The sequence below is a fragment of the Fistularia commersonii genome, chromosome 26 (genome assembly GCF_037954325.1).
Source record: "Fistularia commersonii isolate RoL2024-O1a breed Wild chromosome 26, RoL_Fcom_v1.0, whole genome shotgun sequence".
In the NCBI taxonomy this organism is placed as follows: Eukaryota; Metazoa; Chordata; class Actinopteri; order Syngnathiformes; family Fistulariidae; genus Fistularia; species Fistularia commersonii.
This window is the reverse complement of record NC_141309.1, coordinates 14,088,984-14,115,343: the sequence shown is the minus strand read 5'-3', so window position 1 is coordinate 14,115,343 and position 26,360 is coordinate 14,088,984. Positions and strand designations below refer to the sequence as shown.

At 38.5% G+C, this 26,360-nt stretch overlaps 2 protein-coding genes across 3 annotated transcripts in view; one reads left to right on the top strand and one right to left on the bottom strand.

Annotated features, from left to right (window-relative positions):
* LOC147218703 (leucine-rich repeat transmembrane neuronal protein 4) overlaps window positions 1-12,062 on the bottom strand; it is a 68,735-nt gene extending 56,673 nt beyond the window's left edge. Inside the window, exons 1-2 of one of the 2 annotated variants that reach the window (XM_086173562.1) lie at window positions 11,586-12,062; window positions 9,687-11,227 (exon numbers count right to left, since the gene is read on the bottom strand). In XM_086173562.1, coding sequence (XP_086029688.1) covers window positions 9,687-11,227; window positions 11,586-11,637 — 1,593 coding nt within the window. In that variant the 5' untranslated portion in view covers window positions 11,638-12,062. Of the gene's footprint in view, window positions 1-9,637; window positions 11,228-11,585 lie in introns of both variants that reach the window. The other variant, XM_086173563.1, reaches the window with a different exon arrangement.
* An 8,019-nt stretch (window positions 12,063-20,081) lies between these two features.
* Window positions 20,082-26,115, top strand: LOC147218702 (leucine-rich repeat transmembrane neuronal protein 4-like). Its single transcript, XM_086174222.1, has 2 exons — window positions 20,082-20,372; window positions 20,867-26,115. The coding sequence occupies exons 1-2, from the start codon at window positions 20,321-20,323 to the stop codon at window positions 22,471-22,473; spliced, it is 1,659 nt and encodes a 552-aa protein (XP_086030348.1). The 5' UTR covers window positions 20,082-20,320; the 3' UTR covers window positions 22,474-26,115.
* Window positions 26,116-26,360: the final 245 nt, after the last annotated feature.

Genomic DNA, 26,360 nt, shown 5'->3' with positions numbered 1-26,360 from the left:
TGTAACTGAACTTAAATTACCTCAAGCAAGGTTAAGAAAGATGGATATCAATTTTTTGGGAAATCATAAATAATAATAATCCATTAATCATGATTATTCCATGATTAATCCATGATTATTCGGGACATCAGACTTCACTGTTGAACTTTCATTGTATGACATGGCTTTTCATTACTGGTGCTAGTTAATTGTCAATTGTCAGAGAAATCTCACCTTGAAATTTTGGGTGGGACTAATTGGCAGACCCATATGATTTGTTTATAAACAGGCAGGTTAATTTGATCTTCGGTCTAAGTAAAAGACTAGAAAATCACATAATATCACTTGCATTTTGAATTTAATGATGTTGTCAATCAATACTGCCCTCAATTTTAAATGGAGGTGGGAGGTTAAAAAAGCAATGACGTTCATTTCTTTATTCTTCTGCAGCATGATGTCCTTTCTAATCACCATCACTTTTCTGTCCAGCTCTATCATGATCTGTCAGACCCAACACAGGAGGTGGTCATTATATCTTGTGAAAAAAAAAAAAAAACCAAGAGCTGGGAAAATTATACATTAAATTATCAAATACAATGATGTGCATGGAATGTTTTAAAACTCCCATATCTTGTGTTTTATGTACTGTGTATTTTTAACAAAATAGAATGGAAATTGAGAGAAAGATCATAGACTGGATACAATTTTGGTTTGGGATATGTTTTTGACAATTATCTTGTCAATTATCTTATCTATCTAACTAAAAAAATGTTGGTTATTTTCATTCTTATTACATTTAGGCCTGCTTGATTTCTTTAGTCATTGAAAATGTAAGTTGGTGATTCTTGATAATCAGCAAGACATTACTCAAAACTTTCCAAGATTTGACTTCAAAAAACAATGAAACATCCAATTGATCAAAAACTCAAAATCAGTAGGCTGATATATTGCTAGAGGAGAATGGCCAGGAACTTATACATCATGAACCTAATTTAATTTGATAATTGAGGACATGCTTCTTTATTCATTTGCACAAGTCATCCCAGTCAGGAACTCAGACTGTGTGCCTCTGCAATCTGCGAGGCTACGTTTGTTAAACAAATTCTACCTCCCTGGAATAGCAGACATTACACCCTCAGATGGAACATCTGTCGTAAATCTGAATCCTACATCTCTCCCAGCATGTTTGTCTGGGGGAGATTTCACCCTGCGCACACATTCAGCCAGAGAGGTGATTTCTACAATGGAAAGGTTCAGGTCTGAGTGTAAGATAAGATGAGATAAGATGAGATAAGATAAGATAAGATAAGATAAGATAAGATCTACTTTATTTTGATCCTCATTGGGGAAATTCTTTTGTCACAGCAGCACAACAATAACAGTATCAATAAATTAGTATAAATATAAATAGAGACAATTAAAAGATAGCAAAAGACATCCACAAATAGATAGCAAAGTGAACAACAACAAGGATAAGAATATACAACAGAATGAAAGAAAAAAAAAGACAGCAAGGGTGAGAATGGATTACCAAAATGAAAACAAGACCAAGGATAAGAACAGAAACAGAGTGACAACAACAATGACAAAAATAATTATGATGCGAGTGGAGTGACACCAATAAGGTGTGTGCATTTTTAGCAATGTTTTACATATGCCTTAATTTGGAATTCACTTATGAATTTAGACATTTGACTGCCTATTCTATATCAATAAATTATCTCTTCTATGTAAACAATGAGATTATTTGAATACTAGTATGAAGGCAGAGATTTCTCAAATAAAAAAACAGAAATAAATCTTCATTATGTATATGTATTTTTATCAATTTGTAGAAGAGAACAGATGACATTTCTGTTTTTTTTTAATCGGGTGCCTCGTGTCTCAACGCACGTTGTTTTTGTTCGACATGCTTGATCACATAGGAATCTCTTATAGGCAGCTATTTCATATCCCAACTTACAAAACAACAACAGGCACACATAAATGAAAAATTGTTGTGTAACTGCTATGACATAGAGCCCAGGCAGATGAGAATTAGGCCTAAGCCAATTCACTTAAGAGGATATTTCTTCCAGCATTTTGATGAAGCTCAAAACAAATTGTCCAACGCCACCAGGTCCCCAGGGACTATTGAAGCTAAGTAGTACCTCTGTGTGCCCATGAATCTTAGCCCTGCAGTTTTGCGTGTATTAGCAGTGTTTGAGTATTAATGTGTGTCTGATGCCAAACTAGGAGGTAAATTAAACAATGAGTAAATTAATAGTACAGGAAGTGAAAAAATCAAAAAACTACTGTATCAATATATGTAAATAATACTTATTATTGATTTTTTTTTTTTATCCTAGAAGTGTGTTGAGCTGTCATCAACATTGAGGAAATTTTTCCCCAACAACATTTCAATGATTGAAATCGGTCTTTGTCTACTTTTTCACTGATTATGTAGGTCACTTAGATGAGTCATGACAATATGTGTAGTTTATCTGTTGTTCTTTTTTCCCTTTTTTTCCTCAACATTCTACAAACAGTTGGAACTTATAATTACATGACTACAAGATCAATAAATGTTTGCTGAATAAAATGTATGCACAATAGCAAGATTTAGCCGCAGCATATACTCCTTACATCACACACACAAAGACATTGAATTTAAATATAATCAGGAAGGCAAAAGGGAGTACAAGTGCAGAGGTTTTATGGTTGTAATCTGATCTTTTTGGAGGTCTAAGATAACAAACATAAGTTACACAGATAAAAAGTGAGTGAGAGAGAGAGAGAGAGAGAGAGAGAAATAGATTTCCCCTCAACCAAAGAGCCCCTGTACAAGCAACTATTTTACTACGTATGTTGTGTTTAACCTTAATCTGCAATATTAACTATGCCGATGCAGGCACACGGCTGGGGTGCAGTTCCAACAGCACAACTAACACTGGTGTCCATTGTTTGATTTACTTCTATCAAGTATTTTTTAGAGATACATAAATCCACAATGATAACTTCACTCAGAAATGAAATTTCAGACATTATCAACTCACCTTCATGTTTAGACTGGGTTAGTAACCTTTTTAGGTTCACAAAAGCAGCTTTCTCCTGTGTAACCACAGGTAATGTGGGAGGAAAGCATAAAATGGACAGCATCCTACAAATTTGTTGCAATCACAAATTAAGGCTGTGAGTGTGTTCTCACAAAATAAAAGTGAGCTAGATGCACAAGATTACACTTTCAATGGGAACTTGCACTGTTTTCTACAGGTGTAAGGCGCAAGGAAAAAGATTACAGTGGACATTTTCTGCATAAATTTCATTTCTTTACGTTTTTGAGTTCGTTTCACTTGCCCCGAGACTTGGATTACCCTTACAAGCAATACGACAAGCTTTTTATTGTTTTGTTTTTTTTTTACTATGTTTTAAACCGGGGTTGTTAAGTTTTTTGTTAGAAAGCAGCATTGCATTTTCCTGTAACGTATAAGAAACATTGCATAGGCACATTGGTGGCTTCTCAATTTTGGCTAAATTCTTCCATAAAGGGATCCCCAGTTACCAAGACATTATTATCCTCTTTGATCAATATTTGTACCAGCTACTTAAAAAGAATAATCTCTCAAAATATGTTAGTTTGCATTAAATTTGAAAAAAAAAAAAAACTTTTCACCCCTCAACTTTTACCTCCACTGTTGCTTCTATCACAGTGCTGTCAGACTAGTGACATAATGAGGTTGCTCTAGACTCACTCCAATTCATTTTATCCTATGGTGCAAAAACATGGCATCTGTGAAACCCTTCCAATTTGAACCCGAGAGAGATGTGAGCGAGGAGGATAACAATGAAGACAGGAGTCAAAATGAGCTTCAATATGAAGACGAACAGAGACACGAAGAGGCAACAGTTGGCCAAAGTTGCTGGTGTGTGTGAAGCAACTGCATTGCTATGCCACCAGAATCTGTTGCACGAAGCTCCATCTTTTGTCATCAGCTGTTCATCGTAGACTTACGGTCTGCTGTGTTGATTGACCGAGTGACTCGACTTCAGCTTCTTCCGTTATAGCGCTGGTGCCCAGTCCTTCATTATCATATGCTACTTTAGCAGTAGCGGGTTGTTGACATCATCGCAGGAGAACGTCCAGCATCAACTGTCTGTACTGTTTATTTGAGCAAGCTTCAGTTGTTTCCCAAAGACATTTTGTATGCTTGTGAAAGAAAACTGTAGGCACGGCGTTTGACTTTAGTCTCTGTTTAAAACTAGCAGCACCCATGAGGTCTTTCAGCAGATGAGGTTGGCTGAGGTTGCGTCAAATGCATCCGGAGAGAACTGTCGGGAACACAGCTGCAGGGCCTAAGGAAGTTCTGTACGTCGACAGACAATTTTCCACTCCTTTCTGCTCTACCTGTCTCTGAAAGCTGTGTAGACTAACACTCCTTTTTTTTCTTTGGACTGGAAATTGCATCAAAAGCAGCACAATGTGGCATTATTACTGTACATACTATAGTGTATTGAGCGAAAGTTAACACTAACGGAAAGCCAAGGTTAATACAATGCAACCTGTTAATGTCATCAACCCAGCATGCACTGAGTTAGAAAAGCAATGGCTTCGCCAGTAGGCTAAAATATGTGTTATAAATTGCGATTTTTAAAGAAATAACAATTTTTCATGCTTTGTTTAACAACACATTCTAGTATGATGCCAATTGGTCCTCACAGGCAGGGTTTCCCTTAGGACTGATATGTAATATCTATACGACTATACGGTTGGGATAGATTTATAAGCATAAAACAGAGAAGTGACACTGATGACTAAGGCCTGATATGGTCTAAATTTCTGCTAATGTCTTAGCTGACCTCTTAAATAGACCTCTGTTTTTCAAATTCTATTTACATCTTACAGCTCAATGTATGTGCTGTTGTAAATCTGCCTTTGTTTTCTAACCCTGACCCCTGCCCTCTCAATCTGCTTTGATTATCTGTGAGTATGACCTCCTCACTTTGTTAATGCTTGCAAACTGTACCCATAAACAAAGATTGCTTCGCTAAGGCAGCAGGCCTGTCACCCTTTTACCTGAGCTAACTTTCCAGGGTTTGATCTTTGATTGTATGTCGAAGACTGTAGCTACTCTACGAGCACCGAAATGGATGTGCCTTAATCAAAATTCACATTTTTACTTTGCAGCATGGAGGCCAAATGCTGAGCTGTGCTGGAGGAAATCTATAGGAACAAATTAATTATGAGGATGTTGGTATGGGTATGTGCAAAAGGTAGCGGGCTTCAATTACAAACCCCTTTCTCCTAATTAAAAGCAAAGCTAATGGCTTAAGTGCTTGCTATTTGGTAAAGCTAAAATATTGCACCCTTAAGTTGTTCCTTCTGATACACCATTTCTTTTCCTTTCCTAAAGTCCATGATACAAACAGATATAATGGCTCCCTAACAATCTTCTAGGAGGAGTGAATTTTCTGATATCCCAACAACTCCCATGAAAAGCTAGGAATGAAATACTTTTGTCCTGAACATTTCTCTACAGTCATGCCACATTTATTTCCTCATTACTGAACCCATGACCATGCACTCTTTGTGAAGCCTAATCGGAAATCTCACAACATGAAACTCGAATTGTTTAAAATAATTCACATCCATCCATCCATCCATCCATCCATCCATCCATCCATCCATCCATCCATCCATCTTCTGCCGCTTATCCTCCACTCAGGGTCGCAGGGGATGCTGGAGACTATCGCAGCTGTTATCGGGCGAGAGGCAGGTACATCCTGGACTGGTCGCCAGTCAATCGCAGGGCCACATACAAAGACAACATTTCACTAATTTGGGGCAATTTTCCCAATTTTTTCCAGTGAGCCCACTGCATGTTTTTGGAAACGAGAGAACCTGAAGGAAACCCATGCAGCACTAACTACTGCACCAGCGTGCCACCCATAATTTACATGTCTTTGTCATTTTTTTGCAGAACAAGAATTCTGAGAGTACGAACCAAAAGAATTGTTAATTCTTGGAACTTCTTCTCAGTTAACTGTAATGAATACTTAAGTTTACGACAACATATTGAAATCACTTTTGAATGCATTTTTTTTTTTTCAAAGTTTGATTTTTGTTTTCGTTTTTGTGCTTGATAGATTTTATATGACACTTGACACATTTCTAAACAACTTAGGGTAAAAACACATCATTTTTGAAATATATTAAATGAATTGCAAGGGTAGTTTTAAAAAGTTTTGACACTATTACCAACCAATTCCTAGGATATAAAAATGTCTTCCCCAATGTTTTTGAGTGGGGATCTTTTTTTACTGAGCTACTATCTCCTTACTCTGTTCAGACTCTATTCAGCGCAACATGTCTGAAGCTCTAGGACATTCTAACAGTGTAGGCACCAGTATTTGCACATAATCAAAGAGACAGTGCCAACCAAAATAGATTAATACAAAAGGGAATAATAAAATGAATGAAATATATATATGAGATAGAGTAAAAATCATTCTAGGCTGTGCAACTGATTATCCCTATGAGTTGAGTAGTTATTTTTTCAAGAAAGGGGCAGTGATCTTTTCCCTTGACTGACAATAGGACTGACTAGAGTTTCTTTAAATGTAAAAAAAAAAAAAAAAATCAAAATTAACATTCGCATTAGGCCATGTTCATTTGGAGAGCGATATTGCTGCTAAGCTTTCAAATGCAATTTCTTAGGCAAATCCATTTGTTCCAATTGCATTCGAGAGATGGCAGACATCCCTAAAGTTATCATCAACATTTAGCAACAGAGGATATGAATGTTCAGCTGTTCTGAGACCAGTGACATGAAACATTCTGTTGTCTTGCTTTCAGCAAGCTATAATATATTTGTGTGATTGTAATCAATGTGCCTCTGAGTGATCCTTCTCAAAATAAATATTAATTTGGAAATGAATTTATGAAATAGTATCCCCCTGTTTAAGGCGCTAATTAGTGCACTTGCAAAGCATAATATTAATGTGATGTTAAGGGATCTCTCTGGAGACTGCACACGGGGAGAGAGCTCAGATGCAGAAGATCTTTATCATAAGACAACAACTTCACTTTCACAATAAATCAGTATTGTACTTTAGATAACAAGCCAGGGATGAAATAATTAGTGGTATAGAAAGAATGGGCAATGTTCATCATATACTATACATTATTTAACTGTGATATTCTTCCTATGTTCCTCCTGCATGAAAATTCCAGTTCACATCATTTTATGTATGTTGGACTTATATTTATATATATCTGACACATACATTTGCTGTCTGGGCCATAGACATGGAAAAAATGTGTGGCAAAATATCTTTGCTGAAAACTAGTGGGAAATAAAAACAAGAGTAAATCAACTAAAAACAAATCTGCAAGAAATGTGCAATAAATCATGAAAATATCATTTAGAGTACCAGACAGGTAAAATAACATTCCAAATTATTAAATTAGCATATTCAAAGGTGGTATATGATGCTTGTTCAGTTTTCCTCCAGTTTAAGACTCATGAATAAATTTCACTATTCCTTATTATAATGGGGACAGATGTGACTCTCAGTATAGAAAACAAAAATCTTAACATGCAAAAGCTCTTTGTTGAAATTACATCAAATCACTTTTTTTAAGTTCCCCTTTTTTTAAAGTTATTGTCACCTATTATTCAAGTTACATAATCATTTCAAAGCAGACTTTGACTATTGTAGAACCATTGGTCTGTCCCAGCCAAGGCTTGGACCAATTCTGCATCCGTCTTGGCTGCCTCCGCTGTGCGAAATTCAATAAAGGTTAAATACCCTTTCCATAAGAATAGTTTTTCAGCCTTTGAGAAGCATTATTGCAAAGTGTATTTTCCATGGTGTAAGTTAAACAGCTTAGCATGTAATACTTCTTTATCTACTTGTTTGGATAGAATTTAATAATGCAGCGTTGTGACATGAAAGCAGTAGCTTAAATGCACATGCACATAAACTGTCGCCGAGTGAGACAGTTGCCCACTGTTTTATGTTTACCGACTTTGCATTGCTGTGTTTGACACAAATCCACACAGAATAATCCCATCACATTTTTAACAACCTGGGCTGCTCCCTTGAGCTTTAAAGGGCAGGGAATAACAAAGCTGAGGGACATTGTGGCTCCTTAGCTCTGATGGGCTATTAGTTATTCAAACTAGCAGTAGCCCCATTAGATCTGCCATTTAATGGCCTCACACCACAGTCATGTGAGAGCTTCAAGATTGATTGGCTGGCCACTTCACCTCGAGCACCCACTGTATTTCAGAAATTCTTTGCTACAGATAACCTGAAAAAGACGATTGAGCTGCCTGTCCATCCCGTGCAATGTGATTTTGCTGGAAACATGGGGGAAAATGTGTGTAAGACTATGCAGAGACATCAATAAACTCATAATGAGAATGTAAGCAGTGCCAAAGTGCAATCAAGAATACATTGCTGTACATACATATTCAAAAATTATATATAGCTTCCATGTAAAATAAAAGAAATGAGCTGTGTGGCAGTGCAAGATAAAACTTCATCTCTGAGCTGTGCTGACAGATACTATTGAGGAGAAAGATGTCTCCTGTCCGCTACGACATGTCTGGTGAGCTCACCAAATGGCCCAGCTACAATTCCAGCTTCATTCCATTTTTCCCAGCACAACATGTCCGTTAATCAAATTCAACCATTCTGCCACATGATAAAAAGCTACAGGACAAAAGATTATAAATGAGGAGTATTAGGGTAGAGGAAGACGACACATGCAAAAAGAAAAAAACTGTCTAATTAACTGTGAGCAAATAGATGAGTCTGCTAAGGCTCTGTTTCAATCCCGCTGTGCCATACAGTGGCTCAGAGACAGACATAAAGAAGTTTAGCTTTAGCAAATGGATTTTCATTTACTCTCTGGACAAAAGTTTCAACTAGTACAGGCAACTTCAAGCTGGTGTTTAAGAGGAAAAGCATATGACAGCATAATGCACAAAAGTATTTATTAATCTTTAATTGTGTCAGGGGCTGTAATAGAGTTTGGATGATAGTAGGTAGTGAATGAACTTTATAAATAAAGGCAATGGGTAAAGTATTAAGTGCATGATTACTGAAAGCGAAAAAGGGAGATGTACATACTGTCTAGAGTATTTACATACACAACACAGAAGAATTCAAATACCACAACTCACAAAATCCATTGTATTTGGCAATACAACTTTCTTAGCAAACACACAGGATAGGAGAGGAGCACCTGCACAGTGACTTGAACTAGTACATTTTTATCATATCACTGTGGACAGCAAGCCATTTATGAATAAAAAGCAGGCTGGCTGGTAAGACAAAGATTCATCAGTGGTCTCTTTTATATCCAGAGAAAAGAATTAGCCTACTTTTTTGTATATAACGTACCTGTACATGTATCATGTATGCTTTGTACTTAATCTTTGTGTGAGTAAAATGGAGATACCCAAACTGCAACTGCCCATTTAGCTGATGTGGATTGTATTTTAATGAAGAAAATGCATAACATATAAGAGCCGCTTGATCATCTTTAAATGGACATATTATAAAACAAGTCACCATGCATTGACCTTAACCCCAGTATCCCAAAGCACACATAATCAGGGGTGAAAGAAAAATATATATATTTACTTCACAGGCTGTGTATTTAATTTACCTCTCATGTCTTGCTGTGGAAATGGATTTTTGGAGGGCAATGGTCATACCTCGCATTCCCTGGAGCCTGAGATGGTGTAAGTGTAAGGTCCTGTTCCATTAACCAGCACATCCATAGTCTCTGAGTGTGAGGGCTTGTAGTCCACATAGTACTCTTGCAGTGGTGAGTTTAATGAGCGTTCCATATCCCGTGTCTTTTTTTGGCGCTTCTTAACAGCAGAGCGCTGCTGAAGCTGTTTGATGCTGCTTGGATAATGCTTCCAGGAGACAAAGATAACCAGTAGAATTATAGCCACAGATAAGATGAGGGCCACGCTACCAGCAATGATCTTGTGGAAGGACACATATTCAATGACTTGCAAAGGCATTGTTGGGGAGGCCTCAGTTGGAGTAGGGGAGCCTGTCCTGTTCCAGACTGGCTTCTTATCTGCCACAGGTTGAGTGGGAGGGGGCAGCATCTCAGACTGAAATGCTGAAGTAAGGGGCAGTGATGTTAAGGGAATGGGGCTCAGTGTTGCTGTGCAGATGTTATAGGTCTCTACCACATCAATCACTTTCTCTCCTTGTGCCTCCTTAGGGGTGGCACAAATCATAGTGGACTCCTTGTTTCCCTTAAAAGCCTTCAGCCAGTCCACCAGGGGACATAGGTTTGGGTTGCAGTACCATAGATTACCAGCCAGACTGATGGTGGTGAGGGAGAGCCAAGCCCCCAGTGTCTGTTGCGACACGTTGTTGAGTTTATTTGAGTCCAGATTAAGCGTCTGGAGATTAGGGAGGCACTGAAATGTATTTGGATCCAAAGTCTGAAGTTCATTTCCTGACAGATCAAGCTTCTGCAAAGAAGTCCACATCCAGGGCAGGCCCTGAGTCAGCAGTCTGATACGATTCCACTGCAAATACAGGGCCCTCAGGTTAGCCAGGCGAGGGAAATGAGCAAAATTTATCTTTGAAAACTGGTTGTGCTCCAAATGAAGCTCAATGAGCTTAAAAAGTCCAGCAAAAACATTACGTGTGAGGCTCCGTAGCCTGTTGTAGCCAATATCAAGAAATTCCAGATTGCGGCATTCAAGGAAAACGCGCATCGGAACAGTTTTTAAAGAATTTGATCTCAAGTGTAAACTGAGTAATTTCCGCAGCCCAACAAACTGATTAGGCTGAAGAACCTGAAGTTTATTGTAGGAAAGGTCGAGGTTGCGTAGATTGGGAACATCATGGAAAGTGTTGTTTTTAAGCAGTGTAATCTTGTTGGAGCTAAGAATCAGTTCTTTCAGCCGCCGAATCCCATAAAAAGCTTGTCCGTCCACAGAGTTGATGTAATTGTGGTCGAGGTAGAGCCAAACTAGCTGACTCAGGCCTGCAAACTGGTGGGCTCGGAGGTTCATCAAGCTGTTGTAGCGCAAGGACAAGCCCTGTGTTCCCACAGACACATTATTTGGCACGTCTCGAAAGGCATTTGATTCACAGTATATTATTTTCCCATCACATCTGCAGCTTTGGGGGCAGGCCCGCTCACGGATGCTACTTGGAGCAGCAAGCAGCCAGGTGGGCACCGCCACTATGACTACAAGCCATCTAAAAATCACAGGCAGACCTGTAGACACACAAAAGTGACAGAGCATACAGTAAACTGATTTAAGAACGCCACAAAAAAAGATAATAAAAACTGTCAAATATGTTCAATTGTCAGCTTTCTCCACAGATGGGAATTGCTTTGCATTAGAATATCATAGCCAAACGCATTTTCCTGGGACATGGGAATGTGCATGATTATCAGCTCTATCAAGTGGAACCTGTGTAACTGTTACTGAGGGAGTAAGCTAGACTGCAGTCATCGTTTATGAGCTGCAGGGGCCAAATACTCCACCAATGGATGGGAGTGAATTGCTATTAAAACGACTAAAGTCTTTGCGCATTAATACAATAAGAATCTGGGAGAGAAGCACACATACCCATACTTCTGCGATATCGGCTCCTCCACATTTTCAGCGCTCTCTGTTGCATCCGTCCCAGGTCCACATGTTAGACGCACTCGTTCAAATAGTGGCACAGTGGTCCGTAAAGAAAATGCACGCACTTTGCGGCACGGTCAAATCCTTTTTGCGCTCAAACGTACACCTGTCGGAGATGCGAGCTGCTCCAAAAGGTGAACATCAACCAAGGGCTGATGTTTCCAACGTTACCGCACAGCATCAGCCTGATGATGCATATTTCAGAAAACCACCTTACAAGCACTCGGATCGGTCGCCTCTGGAGAGTCTGCAAGGAGAAATACGTTACGAACGACAATTGTTGAGTCTGGGTCAAGTGGGAAAAAAAATAAAAAGAAAGAAGCTGGGGACGCGTTCAAACGGAGGCGTGATAAACTGATGGCCAAACCCGACAAGTTGTAACCTGATTCGGGCGCAAGAGCAGCGACGACAGCATGAGACCGGTTAACCGCGAAGACAAAAACGGTTGAATAGCAACAGGACGGATGGTGGTGGCCGTCTCCACTGCTGCGTTCAAGGACCTGAGATGCCCTCTCCTGGTCAACTAGTGACTCTCCGCAGTCCACATCCAAAAAGGGGCTCATTTTCCTCCAGAACAGAGACTGTTTATCCATTCCAGCCGAGGGATGGGACAAACCTTGTTTCCATGCAGACAGACGATTGAGAGGATGCAGTGCCAGTCAAGGGCTGTGAGCAACCTGCTCCTTAATATTTTACAAGAATTATACCATCAACAAACGTGAACCTACTCTGGAACCATGTCATAAACGATATATATATGCATTTGTGTATATGCAGGCATATATTTTACATAGATTATAGATTAATCTATATAAAATATGTATCACAATGTAGTATGTTTAGTCACAAGTGAAAGATTTGACATCCCCAATCTCTGTGTTTGGCATTGTTTCAAGTGAAGAAGAAATGCCTACCTTTATTCATTTATCGATGGACTTGCATCATCAAATCATGTGCCACATATATATCTTGTCACCACAGCCTCAATCCAGTATCAAAAATAAAATTCTCAACAAATGGAATTTGAGCTTTGCCATTCTAAACAAGATACACTATTAAAGAACAATAGTATATAACTACAGTTACATTTACCATGAGCATACAGTATGTAATTCGACTTCAGGTACAAAAAAAAAATTTAAAGGCACATTTGTTTTTATGTTCTTTTTAAAGCACTGAATTTATCCTTCTGTTTATTTTCCCTTAAACTCACTCGCTGCCTTTTTTGACAAATCATCAATATAGTCTGACAGTTCTATGCATCTTGCATAAACAGAGGGCACCATAAAGGCCTCAAAATGGGATTTCTAGTCTGAGTCAAAGTCTTCCCTTCTAATGGGTTCCTTAATCCCTGCACTTAATGGGAAATGGAATGGAATAATTAGCAGTAATGGACATAAACGTACTCATAACATTAGCATTTAACCTCATTTTGCATATACTGCAGATCATAACCAAAAAGAACTGTTGAAAGAAGTATGAAACAGTACATGTCCAGTACAGTACAACAGAGAGGGGTAATGATTTAATTCTCATTGTTGGAATAAATTTCCTCAGCGGAGGTGAGGGATTAGACAACTTAAAAAGTGCCATTCACAGTGATGTCTTATCATATTGCTTGTTGCATACTTTGTTATTTATGCTAACATCCTAAATGTACATATAAAAGATGGTAGTGATGTTCAAAATCGCAAAAGAACATCCACAAATAAATAGACAGCAGAGAGAACAACAAAAGAAACAACATCAAGGATAAGAATGGACAACTGAATGAGAAAAAAGACAGTAAGGGTGAAAAAAAGACAACCAAAACTAAACAACAACATAAACAGAGTGACAGTAGCAATGACAAGAATAAAATGAATAAACAAAAATTGGCAGGACGTGAGTTGAACGCATTCAATATTTGAGGACTGGCATTTCAATATTTGAGGACTGGTTTAACAAGACATTTAAAACATTTAAACACGTGATTCACTATTATCAGTATGTAAGAAATCATGGAAATAATACAAATAATTTGACAAATAATCTGAACACAATCATTCTATTTGTCTATCTTAAAATGAAATTCTTAGTTCAGTGAGTTGTAGAATCTGTGCTGCCAAAGACAAATCGGGGCAGGGGGTACCTGGGACTCTCAAACATGGTAAGAAACATTTGAGCTTCCCTTTGAAGAGCAGTGCTTATAACGATTCAAGATATGAAAACGTCTGCCACTCTATGCCTCATGAGGAGACATCTCAGGGAGTTTTTGATTCTAATGTTCCTCCATTGTTTTTTTTTTACACCAGTGCAAGTGGGATGTGACAGCTGGCCTGTGTGTGGGCGTGTTGTAACATAATATAAGCCAATTAATGCAGTATTACTTAATCTACAACTGCAGCCTCTCTGTGTAAATTCTGTTCAAATTTTCCTTGAAGACATTTCACCTCTGATCGAGAGGCTTCTTCTTCTATGGACTGAAGAGGCCTCTCAGATCTTCATGGAAAGAAAAAACAAGTCCAGTTGCCACAATAAGACGATTTTGACAAGAATTAACCATGATGTGGATGATTGGGAACCTATACAGTCAATTCAATATGGCAGTATGAAATGGTAATGAAATGAATACTTGCATCAGAATTTGTTGCAGAATTGATATTGTGTCATCACTCCCAGTCTTCTTAATAACGATGAGCGCCTTTCTATTTTGTTACTACTGTCTTCATTATTGGAACTTACTATTATGCTCTGTATGGGTGCCTTAATGACCTCCTTGGATTTTGCTCACTGAAGTTCAGTTTGTGACACAAAGGAATACTGAACTCATAAAAGCACAGAGGATCCTACCATGACAAACAAAGGTATAGTACCATCGTATGCACTTACCTCACTTGCAAATAACTCAGCTACCCAATTGCTTCCCATGGAACTTTAATGAATGTCTGTGAGTGACTGAGCCTTGAATAATAACGCAAAGGAAGGATCTGCTTTTCTTTGGCATAATGAATCCCAGTGAAACAGTGTAGAAATATATAAACAGTGAAATAGTTTGACGAAAGCCCAACTTAAAGCAGCGCTGAAGTGGGCCCTATTTACTCTTGTCCTGTCTTCTGGGTAACTTTGATTAGTGTATAAATGGCACTTACAAATTAAAGCTGCAAGCCGTGACATTTCTGACCATGTCTTCCAGTGCTGCCAGCAGATTGCTTTATGCACTGAGTACAATTTTGTCAATACACCATCAGAAAAGGCTCATGAAATTACAATGGACACAAAAACAGACAAATCACAAACAGCTGAAAGCAGATTTTGCACTGAGCCTAAGAGGTATTTTAGTAAACAACTGAGTTGTATTTTATGTGTGTAATGAAAATGAAAAGATTACTGCAAACATTCATTAAAAATATGTCAGTTACGAAAGTTTGAAGTTTTTGGTCACATCAAAAGTTTAATCTAGTCTGGAATCAGTGGTAAACCAGTGTTAACGCTACCCAGTGTTAAAAAGTAGTTAGAAATATTGTGCATTTATGTAAAAGAGCATCACCTAAAAATTGGAAGAAACAAAGAAAAATGCAATCTGCAGTTTCTATATTTAGTGTCTACAGATCATGCAGCAATTGATTTATGACTAGGGGTTCGTGGAATATCCAGAGAAATGTAGATGTTGGAGCTTCAATCAAGTAATACATAATTGTAACTGTCAAATAATTTATCTCTAATCTGCAAAAAATATTTACAGACTTTGAGTTCCCTTTGAACCCTTAATTAAATGTAATTTTTCAAAAAAACAAGCAAAAAAAAGAAAAACAGTATCACTGCCTTCCATTGAACTAATTAGAATAAGGATAACATATTTGTAACGTTACACATCACAAAGACTGAGATATCTTGTGACGGTCACAAGGTTGGGATTTCTTTGAAAAAAGTGTAAGTGGAAAAATCAGTTGACTCAGTTTTTGCTAAATTGATACAAATCTTGTAAAAATTATTTCTAATTTTAATTAAGGTAGCAACCTATTTTTAAACACTATTGCGTAAGACATGCCATACATGTAAAGTACCAGGGATGAGGATGAGGATGAGGTTGCTGTCTGACACCATTCGTCACTCATGTTTTAAATTTTCATAGAAATATCCCTAAGTAAGGTCTAGCCCTCAAACATCTGTAGTTCTGTGCCCTGCAGCTCCTCCAGAAAAGTGCATAGATAGATATGCTTTAATTTTCCCACAATTAAACCTTTAAGTCTTCTAAGTAAAACCTTTAGAATTTCAGTTGAGACTAAAGTCTCAGAATAGTAATATTGGTGCTTTCTGATGACTGAAACATTAAAAGTTGATCTGTCTTGGTTTAATATTGTGCTCTATTTTAGAAAACATTTTCAGAGTCTGATAATCATTTGATGTCTTTGAATTGAAGTAATGTGTTGAAACAACAGGGGAGATTCTCACAGCGTCAATGAGCAAAAGGTGACTGAAAAACCTGGTGAGAAGCATTAATCTTTAAGGTTAAACCAGTTTCCTCTTCTTTCTCTGACAAAAAAAGGATAGGTCGAGGCAGGACTACAAACACCTACCTTTTCAAATACTGCCCTCTTGTATAAGAAAACACACTCAACCCTGTGAGAATCAGATGGGAATGCATTATAGAGATGATGATAATGTTCCTTTGCATTTAAATTCTAAGTGATGTAACTGATATTTGATTCATTGCCAGCTATTTGACAGTTTTCTGCTTGCATATGTATACTTACAGTATATTGCAATTAGAGCTTTATTTTTCATGATAGCATGATAACTTATTTAGACTGCACTGCAAATACCATAGTTCTGTGTACAGGAAATATGTATTTTTAAAAATTGTTTAACGTTTGCCCCTGCTTTGGCCGCCACCTTATCTTGGTGGAGGGGTTTGCATGTCTCAGTGATCCTAGAAACTAAGTTGTCGGGGGCTTTTACACGCCAGATAAGGTCACTCCAAGGCAAACACCCAGGGAGGAGCTTCCTGCTCCAGAGGGGTTAGGGTTAGGGTTAGGGTTAGGGTTAGGGTTAGGGTACCAGACCCTGTAATACTGCTGTCTCGTTGTTCATTCCGTGAATAATCTGTGTCACAGCATGGTCTGCATTGCCGGTTGTAAGTCAGATTCATTTCCGGTGTGGAAGGAACTCAGCCCTTTGTCACTGATTCTGATGATGGTGGTTGTGTTGGGTTCATCGGACTGAAATCTGCAGCTCTTGAAGGAGCAATTTGCAGCCGAACATGATGAAGACTGGATGAGGATCTGCACGGCCAAATCTAGGACCATGGTTCTCAACCAGAAACAGGTGGAGTATTCACTCAGGTTCAGGGAGGAGGTCCTGCCTCAAGAGGAGATCTTCAAATACCTCGGGGTCTTGTTCATAAGTGGGGGAAGGATGGAACAGGAGCTGCCCCCATTAACTGACCCCAGATAAGTGGTTGGATGGATAGTACTGTTTTAGGATTCTGTTCTAATCCAGAAAAAAAAGGATAGAACAAAAAAGTATATCTTGCATTTATAGTCTGAGGCATGGCATGAAGCCCATCTTGTGAGTGAGGAGGAGTAATAAGGCAGACACAAGTGACAACAACATAAACAAGACTGGTTCATTGATTATTTTCAGCCAAGGTAAATCAACTTTACAGTGAGATTCCAGTAGGAGAGGCAGAGGATCTTTTCTAGCGCTCTTCTCTTTCCTCTTTTCAGTAATTTGGTAATAAAAAAAGTCAATCTACCCACACCTGTGACCACAGTACAGTCCTAATGTAAACAGAAAAAAAATAAAACCTTAGAAAATATAATATACTGTATTAAAAAACAGTAGTGACTTAATATAGTTATATCTATCTAAACAATTTTTTGATTGTTATATATATTTATATATAGTTTTTCGCCTGCTTTTTCACAACTTTTGCAAATCTTTGTTCTTTATCTGCAAATGAAAAGTTAACACAGGTTTGAGTTAGAGTCCCCTATCTGAATGAATGATGGGATGTTCTGAAAAGCCTGTAAAGAGCGGCTGTCTCAAAATGATTCTCAGGTAATCACTTTAATTCTAGTACCTTTAATTGGAGTACCTTGGCTCAAGGAGGAGAACAAACAATAAAAAAACACATTAGAAAAAATCCTACATACAGGAAAAAATGTGCGGTAGCTATCCAACAATGACTTTTGCTTTGGAAATGTACTTTAGAAATAAAAACATGGATTACAGAAAAGAAGAAGAAAATAAGTGCTTAGGCCCCACACCTTAGAAATAAAAACATGGATTACAGAAAAGAAGAAGAAAATAAGTGCTTAGGCCCCACACCTTCTGCAGTGAATTGAGTTGAAGATTAAAAATGTTTAATAAAATTCAGTTAAACCCCTACATTTTGTTTTTGCTATATTTTTAATGAAAGCGTAACGTCTTTTGTGTTTTCTTTTACTTTCTGTCGCTTTCAGATACTCTGTTGCCTATCTTTTACAGCATCTTTAAGATTATAGAAATTAATTGCTTATAGAGTTGGTAACGAAATATTGCACGCACGAGTTATTCAGATGTACAGTCTGCTCTGTTGCTGGATGAGTGATAATGAAAAACTCCCTGTCTCTGAAATGAAAGCAACAGAAAACTAAATGTGAAATAAGTTACAAAAACTACGCTTAAATAATAAGTTGCACATGTTAGATGTTTCTGAGAGAAGGTCAGAGAAGCCAGACTGAGATGGTTCGGTCATGTACAGAGGAGGGATAGTGAGTATATTGGTAGACAGATGCTGGAATTGGAGCTGCCAGACATTAGGTTTTGAGGAGGACCAAGGAGAAGATTTATGGATATAGTGTGAGAGGACATGAAAGTAGTTGGTGTGAGAGAGGAGGATACAGAGAATAGGGTTAGATGGAGAAGGTTGATTCACTGCGGTGACCCCTGAAGGGAAAAGCCAAAAGAAGAAGAAGATTCTTAAAAACCAAGTTGACAAAATTGAATTTACAGAAAGTCTACATTTTTTTTCCACTTTGTAACTTTTGGACCATTCACCAAATAGTGAAGGTGTATTCACTTTTTAATGAGGGTGAAACAGGTAAATTGTGCTACAAATCAAAGACCTATGATGCATTTTCCATACTTTTGCTCTGCCTTCTACTATTGGCAGTTTTAGATAGCAACTATAACCTCTCTGAAGATGATTGCATTGTCCAGTTCCCACTGGTTTGCACTCATGTAGTTCATTGGTAAGAAAGATAAAATCCTTCCAAAGAACTGAACTGGAGGGTTTTAATGCTACAACAGACAGTTAAGTTGCAAAATAGTCTCTTCTTGGTTGAGTAACTCATTTTCCAACATTTAAGGTACTTTTGTTGGAATCACATGTGATCCTGTAGGGCACGTGTGAGACAGCACTCTCTTTGACATTCAATATCTGCCACGAGTCCTCCACCTGGATTGCTCATCATGTTCATTCCTCCAAAAGGGTAACCCCTGCTGTAGCACTCATGAAAAGCAGAGTTCCTAACTAGACTGATCCAATTCAATCTTCAGGCATCAAAGGATATCCTGTTTGACCAAGAACACTAGTCTATTATGTCTCACATGGAGAATGATGACATGCATTAATATTTTTTTTCCCTGATGAATGTGTGATCTCGCGTCAGAATCCTCCTCTTTGCTCATGCCACAAGAGAGCACCAGCGAACAGCTGTTGAAGCAAGACATTCCCCTTCGTGTGCACAAGGGGTTGCTGTTAACCTGCATTCAATTGCATTCTATGCTATTCAGCCTTCCGTTGCTGTGCAAAGCTGCTGAATCCAACCAGATGAATCAAGGCAGAACATGAGCCAACCATGGAAATTCCCTTTATGTGCCCTACTCACCAATATGGAGACAGGTAAATCCCTTTGTTGGTAGCTCTCAAACTCCAGTTGTTGCAGGTGGATCAACATTACATTTAAGCTGCCACTACACCATTTCAAAGCCAGTTATTTGGGTGAGGATGACACCTTAGATGAAGAAGTCAAAACATTAGATTGAATCATTTATGTATTCTATTTGTTAGTATCTCTCATTTAACAAATTCAACAGTGTGCTCTAAACAGATCTTACTAATTGTAATTGTTGCACAGATTGTAATATATATACACCTTATATATATATATATATATATATAAATATATATATACACCTTATATATACACCTTCACCTGTTCAGGCTATATATAATTATATATAAAATTTATAAGGCAGTTGTATACCAATGTACTAAACATGCTAGGTATTTATAGCCCCACACATTTAAACTGATATATTTGTGCTCGAAAGACGCCTACACTTCTCGAGGGTGGGGGCAGACAGGGAGAGAAAGCACGAGAGAGAGAGAGAGAGAGAGAGAGAGAGAGAGAGAGAGAGAGAGATTAAAGTCCGCATGGGGAGGAGGACGGAGGGGTTGTACATCCGTCTCTTGGCGCTCAATTGGGATGTGGCGCATACACGGAGCAGGTTGGACTAACGGACTAGAAGTGGCAAGTGCGAATGCGCCCTATATCTGACCGTCATACCGGAATTCGGGTTCTGCACCACCGCTGAAACTTGCTTCCATTAAATGTTCTCCAATTGTAGATAAAAGTGATGCTCAAGTGTGTGGATCGACTCTGATCCCATATGAAGTGCGTGTCTTCTCATATGTGGGCAATTTGATGTGCTCTTCATCCACTGATCGCAGCCTATTATTCATCTCTGTAACGACGGGTAAGTCTTAATCCTCTACGCAATTAGGAGGTATAGTTTCCCTCTCATTATATAAAACAGTGTTGAGCTCCATGGACACATTTAGGTTGCATGATAGTTTAAATTCCATACGAAGCATAGTTTGGTATTTTTTGTCTGTTTATCTTCCCCATGATTCTACAGATGAACATCCTCATACCTTAAAAGTACCCACCTTGCCACCGTTATAAATTCTTCATGAAGCAAGTCTGCTTGTCTGGTGCATCAGACCCCTAGCTGCTCCTCACCACATACTGTATATATATTAGTCATTGAAGAAGGAAATGTTATCCTTAATTTAGCCCTACTGAAATGTATTTTAGATAAGATAAGATAAGATACGATACGATACGATACGATACGATAAGATAAGATGAACTTTATTGATTCCCATAGGGGAAATTCCATGTGTTAGCATGCATTCTCTAAAGCTGTCATCCTTTTGATCCCCACTTCCTCACTCCTACCCCCAACAGGGTCTGTGATGTTACACTGGAGATTCCCATGTTTTCTTCTGCAGGCAGCTTTGCTGCTGCTCAGCAGTGGGGAACGGATGTGCCCTGCTAGTTGTCGCTGCGAAGGAAAGATTGTCTATTGCGAATCCGGCATCTTCCAAGATATCCCGCCAAACATTACCACAGGATGCCAAGGTTTGTCTTTGCGTAACAACAACTTCCTGATTCTGTTGCCGTACCAGTTTGCTCATCTCAATCAGCTGATCTGGCTTTATCTGGACCACAACTCCATCAGTGCTATTGATGCTTTAGCTTTCCATGGTGTGCGCAGGCTCAAAGAACTGATACTCAGCTCCAACAAGATAACGCATCTCCACAATAACACATTCATTGCCATTCCAAACCTGCGAAATCTGGACTTATCATATAACCAGCTGCAGTCCTTGCAGCCAGGACACTTTTATGGACTGCGTAAGCTACAAAACCTCCACCTCCGGTCAAATGGGCTGAGACAGATTTTTGTTCGCACATTTCTGGAGTGCCGCAGCCTGGAGTTTCTAGACTTGGGTTATAATCGTTTGCGCAGCCTCACCCGTACAACATTCCTCGGCCTGTTCAGGCTGAAAGAACTTCATTTAGAGCACAATCAATTTTCAAGGATTCATTTCTTCATTTTCCCTCGCCTTTACAACCTCCAGGCTCTTTATTTGCAATGGAACCGTATACGATCCATCAATCAAGGTGTACCCTGGACCTGGCTCAAACTACAGAGATTGGACCTTTCGGGGAATGAAATCCAATTCTTGGACCCACTTGTGTTCCAGTGTATGCCAAACTTGCAAATACTCAATCTTGAATCAAACAAACTCAGTAGTGTGCCAGTGCAAGCTGTGGCTGCGTGGACTTCTCTGACTACCATCAGCTTGGCTGGTAACTCCTGGGACTGCAGCCCCAGCATCTGCCCGCTCATGGGCTGGCTCCGAACCTTCAGAGATGCCAAAGACATCAACATGATTTGCAGTGGCCCCAAGTCTGTGCAGGGGGAAAGGGTTGTTGACGTTGTTGGGAATCACTCCATTTGTGTATCAAGTGTGTTTCCAACTACCGCTATAGTTATTTTGGCTTCAACCCCATTTGTGAATGTCACAACTCCCCTCTCTACCCCTGGTGTCAGAGAATTGGCCATGACTGACTTATCAACACATACCACAACTCCTTCATCTGTCCATTCTAGTGGGACTAACAGAAAAATAACAGAAGCCATGAGCTTCACATCACCCATTTCCCCTGAACCCCCGACACCCTTTATTCCAGAGCTGCCATTTGAACATATGGCTTTCCATAAAATCATAGCGGGCAGCGTCGCCCTGTTTTTATCCGTGTCATTGATCCTACTTGTTATTTATGTCTCATGGAGGCACTACCCCAACACCATGAGGCAGCTGCAGCAGCACTCTGTGAACCATAAACGTCGGAAAAAGGCTCGCAAGCAGGAGCAGGGCCTGAACTCTCACTTGCAAGAGTATTATTTGAGTTACCACTCAAATTCAGAGACAATGGACTCTTTGGTTAATGAAGCAAGGCCCTGCACATGCACCATATCAGGATCCATTGAATGTGAAGTTTGAGGGGTCCAGTTGTAGGTGGTGATCATGGGAAGTGGGTTTTCCAGAACTGAGGGAAGTCAAAAGTGGCATGTTAAAAAAGAATGGAATAAAGAATCATATGCACAGTAAGGAAGACCTCTTTGGAGAGAGATTATTACCAGCCTGATGAACAGGAGCACAGCAGCAGTCAGCAAGATTAGGTGTGTGTCATCCAATGTATGGACTCGAGATTTGCGACAACTGTTCAGTTGTAGAGTGACTGTATTCTTTGGCAAACAAGGACACAAGAACAAACAGTGGATCTTTTTACTCCCTAGTTTCATCTCTTCTTTTTTTAAATCATGTAACTTGTTAGATATAAGAGTGTGTGGGTACATCTTTGAGTGTGTACTTTTGTTTGAGTGTGTGTTTGTGCATATGTGCCACGGGGGTTAATCAATAATCCTGGTTACTGACAAGTTTCATTGTTGCACCTTATTCTTACAGATGCTGTTTGTGCAATTATTCTATTTTGCATTTGGCATTTTAATACAGCAATTACAAGTAGCATAACCACAGAGAATCAGAGAAAATCCATAGCTGGAGCATTTGGTTCTCAAGTATTTTTGCATGATTCCCAGTGTGAGACAGTCCTAATGAATGAATTCGAATTGATGATAAAACTGTAATAAGTTCAATATGGTTTGATCTTCACAAATGTAAAACTTACAGTTCAAATCTCAGGACTGACACTTCTGATCTGTGCAAGCTGTTTTGTCCAATGAAGAACTTTATTTGTCAAAGAAACAATATGGCTTTTCATTGCAAATTTCAATTGCTCCAATCATTATGGTTATGTGAAGGTTGTGTAAAGACATACCAATATGGGTGACAGGAATTCTATGTGATTATGACTGTAAAATTAAACTGATTACGAAAAAAAGCATGTGGTGCTGGGAATATGGCTGTTATTTGGCACACTGTGATGAGAAAGGTTGCTCTAAATCCATGCATTGTGCAATGTTACACATTCATAGGATCTGCTACTGCATGTGAAAGGCACTGACATATTTCCCACCACACGTCTTGTTTTGTGGTTGCCTTCTATCCTTTCTTGGTATTTGTTATTGACAACACTATAGACTGACTGAATCTGGGCAACACATCCCTCAAACCCAAGGAGGCTGGGGAATGGGGAGGGGGGGGTCACTTACTGGAAAATGAACTGTGTACACAGGTTTGCTTTTAGTGTAAGTGTCGCCCAAGAAGGAAAGAGTATTTTTTTGTATCTTCATATGGGAAAAAATGACTGTTCCTGATAACAAAAAAAAAAAAACAGATTTGGAAGATCTTGTTTATGTAACAGTGTATTCTCTATCAGAGTGGAATGATGGCTCTGGCTTGGCTGTGTCGTGTGAGAGGAAAGAGAACAGATGCAGGCTACAGAGGGACAGTGTTGCAAGTTAAGTCAATGTTACTGAAATGATCACACTCTCTTCCCCATCTTCCCTCCGTCACTGTTGATTCCAACAGCCTGCAGACTCAGGAAAAATAAATTAACCTGCACCAGAGGGCAGTGAATGTGGTAAAGCAGAAGCAGACAGGATTAGGATGTGTGGGTGTAGTCATATATTCAAAAAGTTGTTTTTTTGTGTGAGAGGCTGAATTGAAAACAATAATCCTCTTCTTACCTTAGTCAGCAGCAAACACCTCAACACCAGCTGTTAGTTGATTTATCGGGCTCTTCACCTTCTTACCAGTTTTCACAGGTTGTGTGTGATTGTTTATGATGTTATCCTTTGGTCAAGAGGTTATGAAGATAAGGATTTATGAAGCTCTGTGATTCATATTCTAAACATGACTCAGGGTTTCTGTAGCCTGGAGGCTGGCACAGCAGCTCCCTGCCAGCAAAACCAATTGGGTAGCTATATATTGTATTTCCAACAAATGCACATATAATGAATTCCTGTAAAGGGGGAAATCTGGGAAGCCATACAAACAAAATGTAATATGGTCAGCATAAATGATTTGTTGGTCTATTTTTGGAATATATTGTAATTGGTGTTTGATTTGTTATGTTATGGCTGATGAAAAGCAACTCCCTTACGTTTTGAAATCTTTTTGTGTTGTATGGCCAAGAGAAGAATGCTGATTACACAGACATAGTCTGCATTTTGCAGATCATTATACTTGTTTGGATGAAAAATTGTGGCAGCACACAGTATTGACTTAGCATTAATACAAACACATTCCAGCAGTAAATTCAGGAGGAAAAATGCAGCCTACATGTTCACAGAAATCTAAAATGGGAAAGTCATTTTTAGTCAATCAAAGGTAACTGATAACTGAATTTACTGCAAGCAGATGATCATGGTCAGAGACAGAATAGTTAAAACATTTCTACAAACATCCATAAATACAGTTTTCTTTTTGGGTCCTGTTTCAGCCCTCACTGGCAACTGTGAAATGCTGATAGCCTTCTCTCGCATGGGTCTTTTGTAAGGAAAATTTTGTAAAATTCTGTTTAAGTTTGCTGAAGTGTTTGGGCAGTACAGGCAGGGCAGCAGTTCATCCAGTCAACTTCCCCTTTTACAGTTTTGGAAAACACAGAAAAGAACAAAAAAAAAAAATTCATTTTGGAAAAATTTTGTTTTTCTACCAGAAAAGTGCAAAACAGATAAAGACAAAGACCATTTTTATATCTTGATATAAATGTCAGCTTTTATTTCTATGAAGAAAAGGAGTTATCCCACCATTTTCTGAGTTTATTTTTATTCAATGGTATTTATTTAGTATGACTTCTATGTGGAATTTTATCTGCTTGATTCATCAATCAATGGAGTGATAACAGAATATTGAGTTCTTTTCATTTTATAATTCATTCTTGAACTTGTAAATGAATTCAAAGATTCGAAACTTTATTCCCCTTAAGCTACCTACTCAAAATAATGAGTTCCAGGCTGTTGAATTCAAATGATTAATGTCAGCCTGAAATAGAGTCACTGAAGCATGAAAGGGTTCTAAAACAGTTGTCACAGTTTAGGATAAAAACGTTTCCCGTCCCCTGCTCTTTGTAGCGGAGATGCTGGTTTTCCCACCTTTTTAGCATCTTACGTAACCTGTAAAATTAATTTAGATACTGATGCTTTACAGTCTCTGTTAAATGTTCTGACAGATCCATGAAGAATGGAAGGATTCATTCATTTTCTCCTTATCTTTGTGTGTGAGTATAGTGGACATAGACCAGTCAGAAGGACATAAATGCAAATGTTCATGTTATAAAATTTGCCATCAGCTGGATTCATCCTCCAGGTTTCTACCATGTTACATTTTATCTCTAATCTTCTGTAATTCATTGCTGACTTGAAACTTGTCATTTTGAACTTTCCTGCTCTTTTCTATGATGCCCTATTTATTTAAGTTTTATTGTTTTTTTTTGTGTTTTTTGTTTGTTTACTTTTTGATTATTTTAATTCCTATAAATTTTCATTGATTAAAACTGTTTTTCAAGTTTAATAGCTTTGTGAATGATAATTTTTGCAATACAGTTTGAAAACAATATCTGCCAGTGGGTTTTCTGCTGATACAATGTAATCTATTACATTTTATGAGTTAGATTACCATCTATAATTGGTGCCAGTTATTGTCTGATTAGAAAAGCAGACCAATCAGAGCTTGAGAGATTTTTTTTTCTGTTGCTAAGTATCTCTTGCGCATTTAGATCTTGTTTCTGCAAACCAAGACCAACTTGTTTTAGCACACTCTATATGCAGATATGATGCCACAGTAACACAATATTTTCTTTTGAGGTGCTTCTTTTGAGATGCTTCCTCATTGTTCCTCATTTTTCTTTGATTTATTTCCCTTGATTCTCATACAGCTTTCTCTCCTACATGAGGGAAATCAGCCAAAAGGCAATAACAATTAAT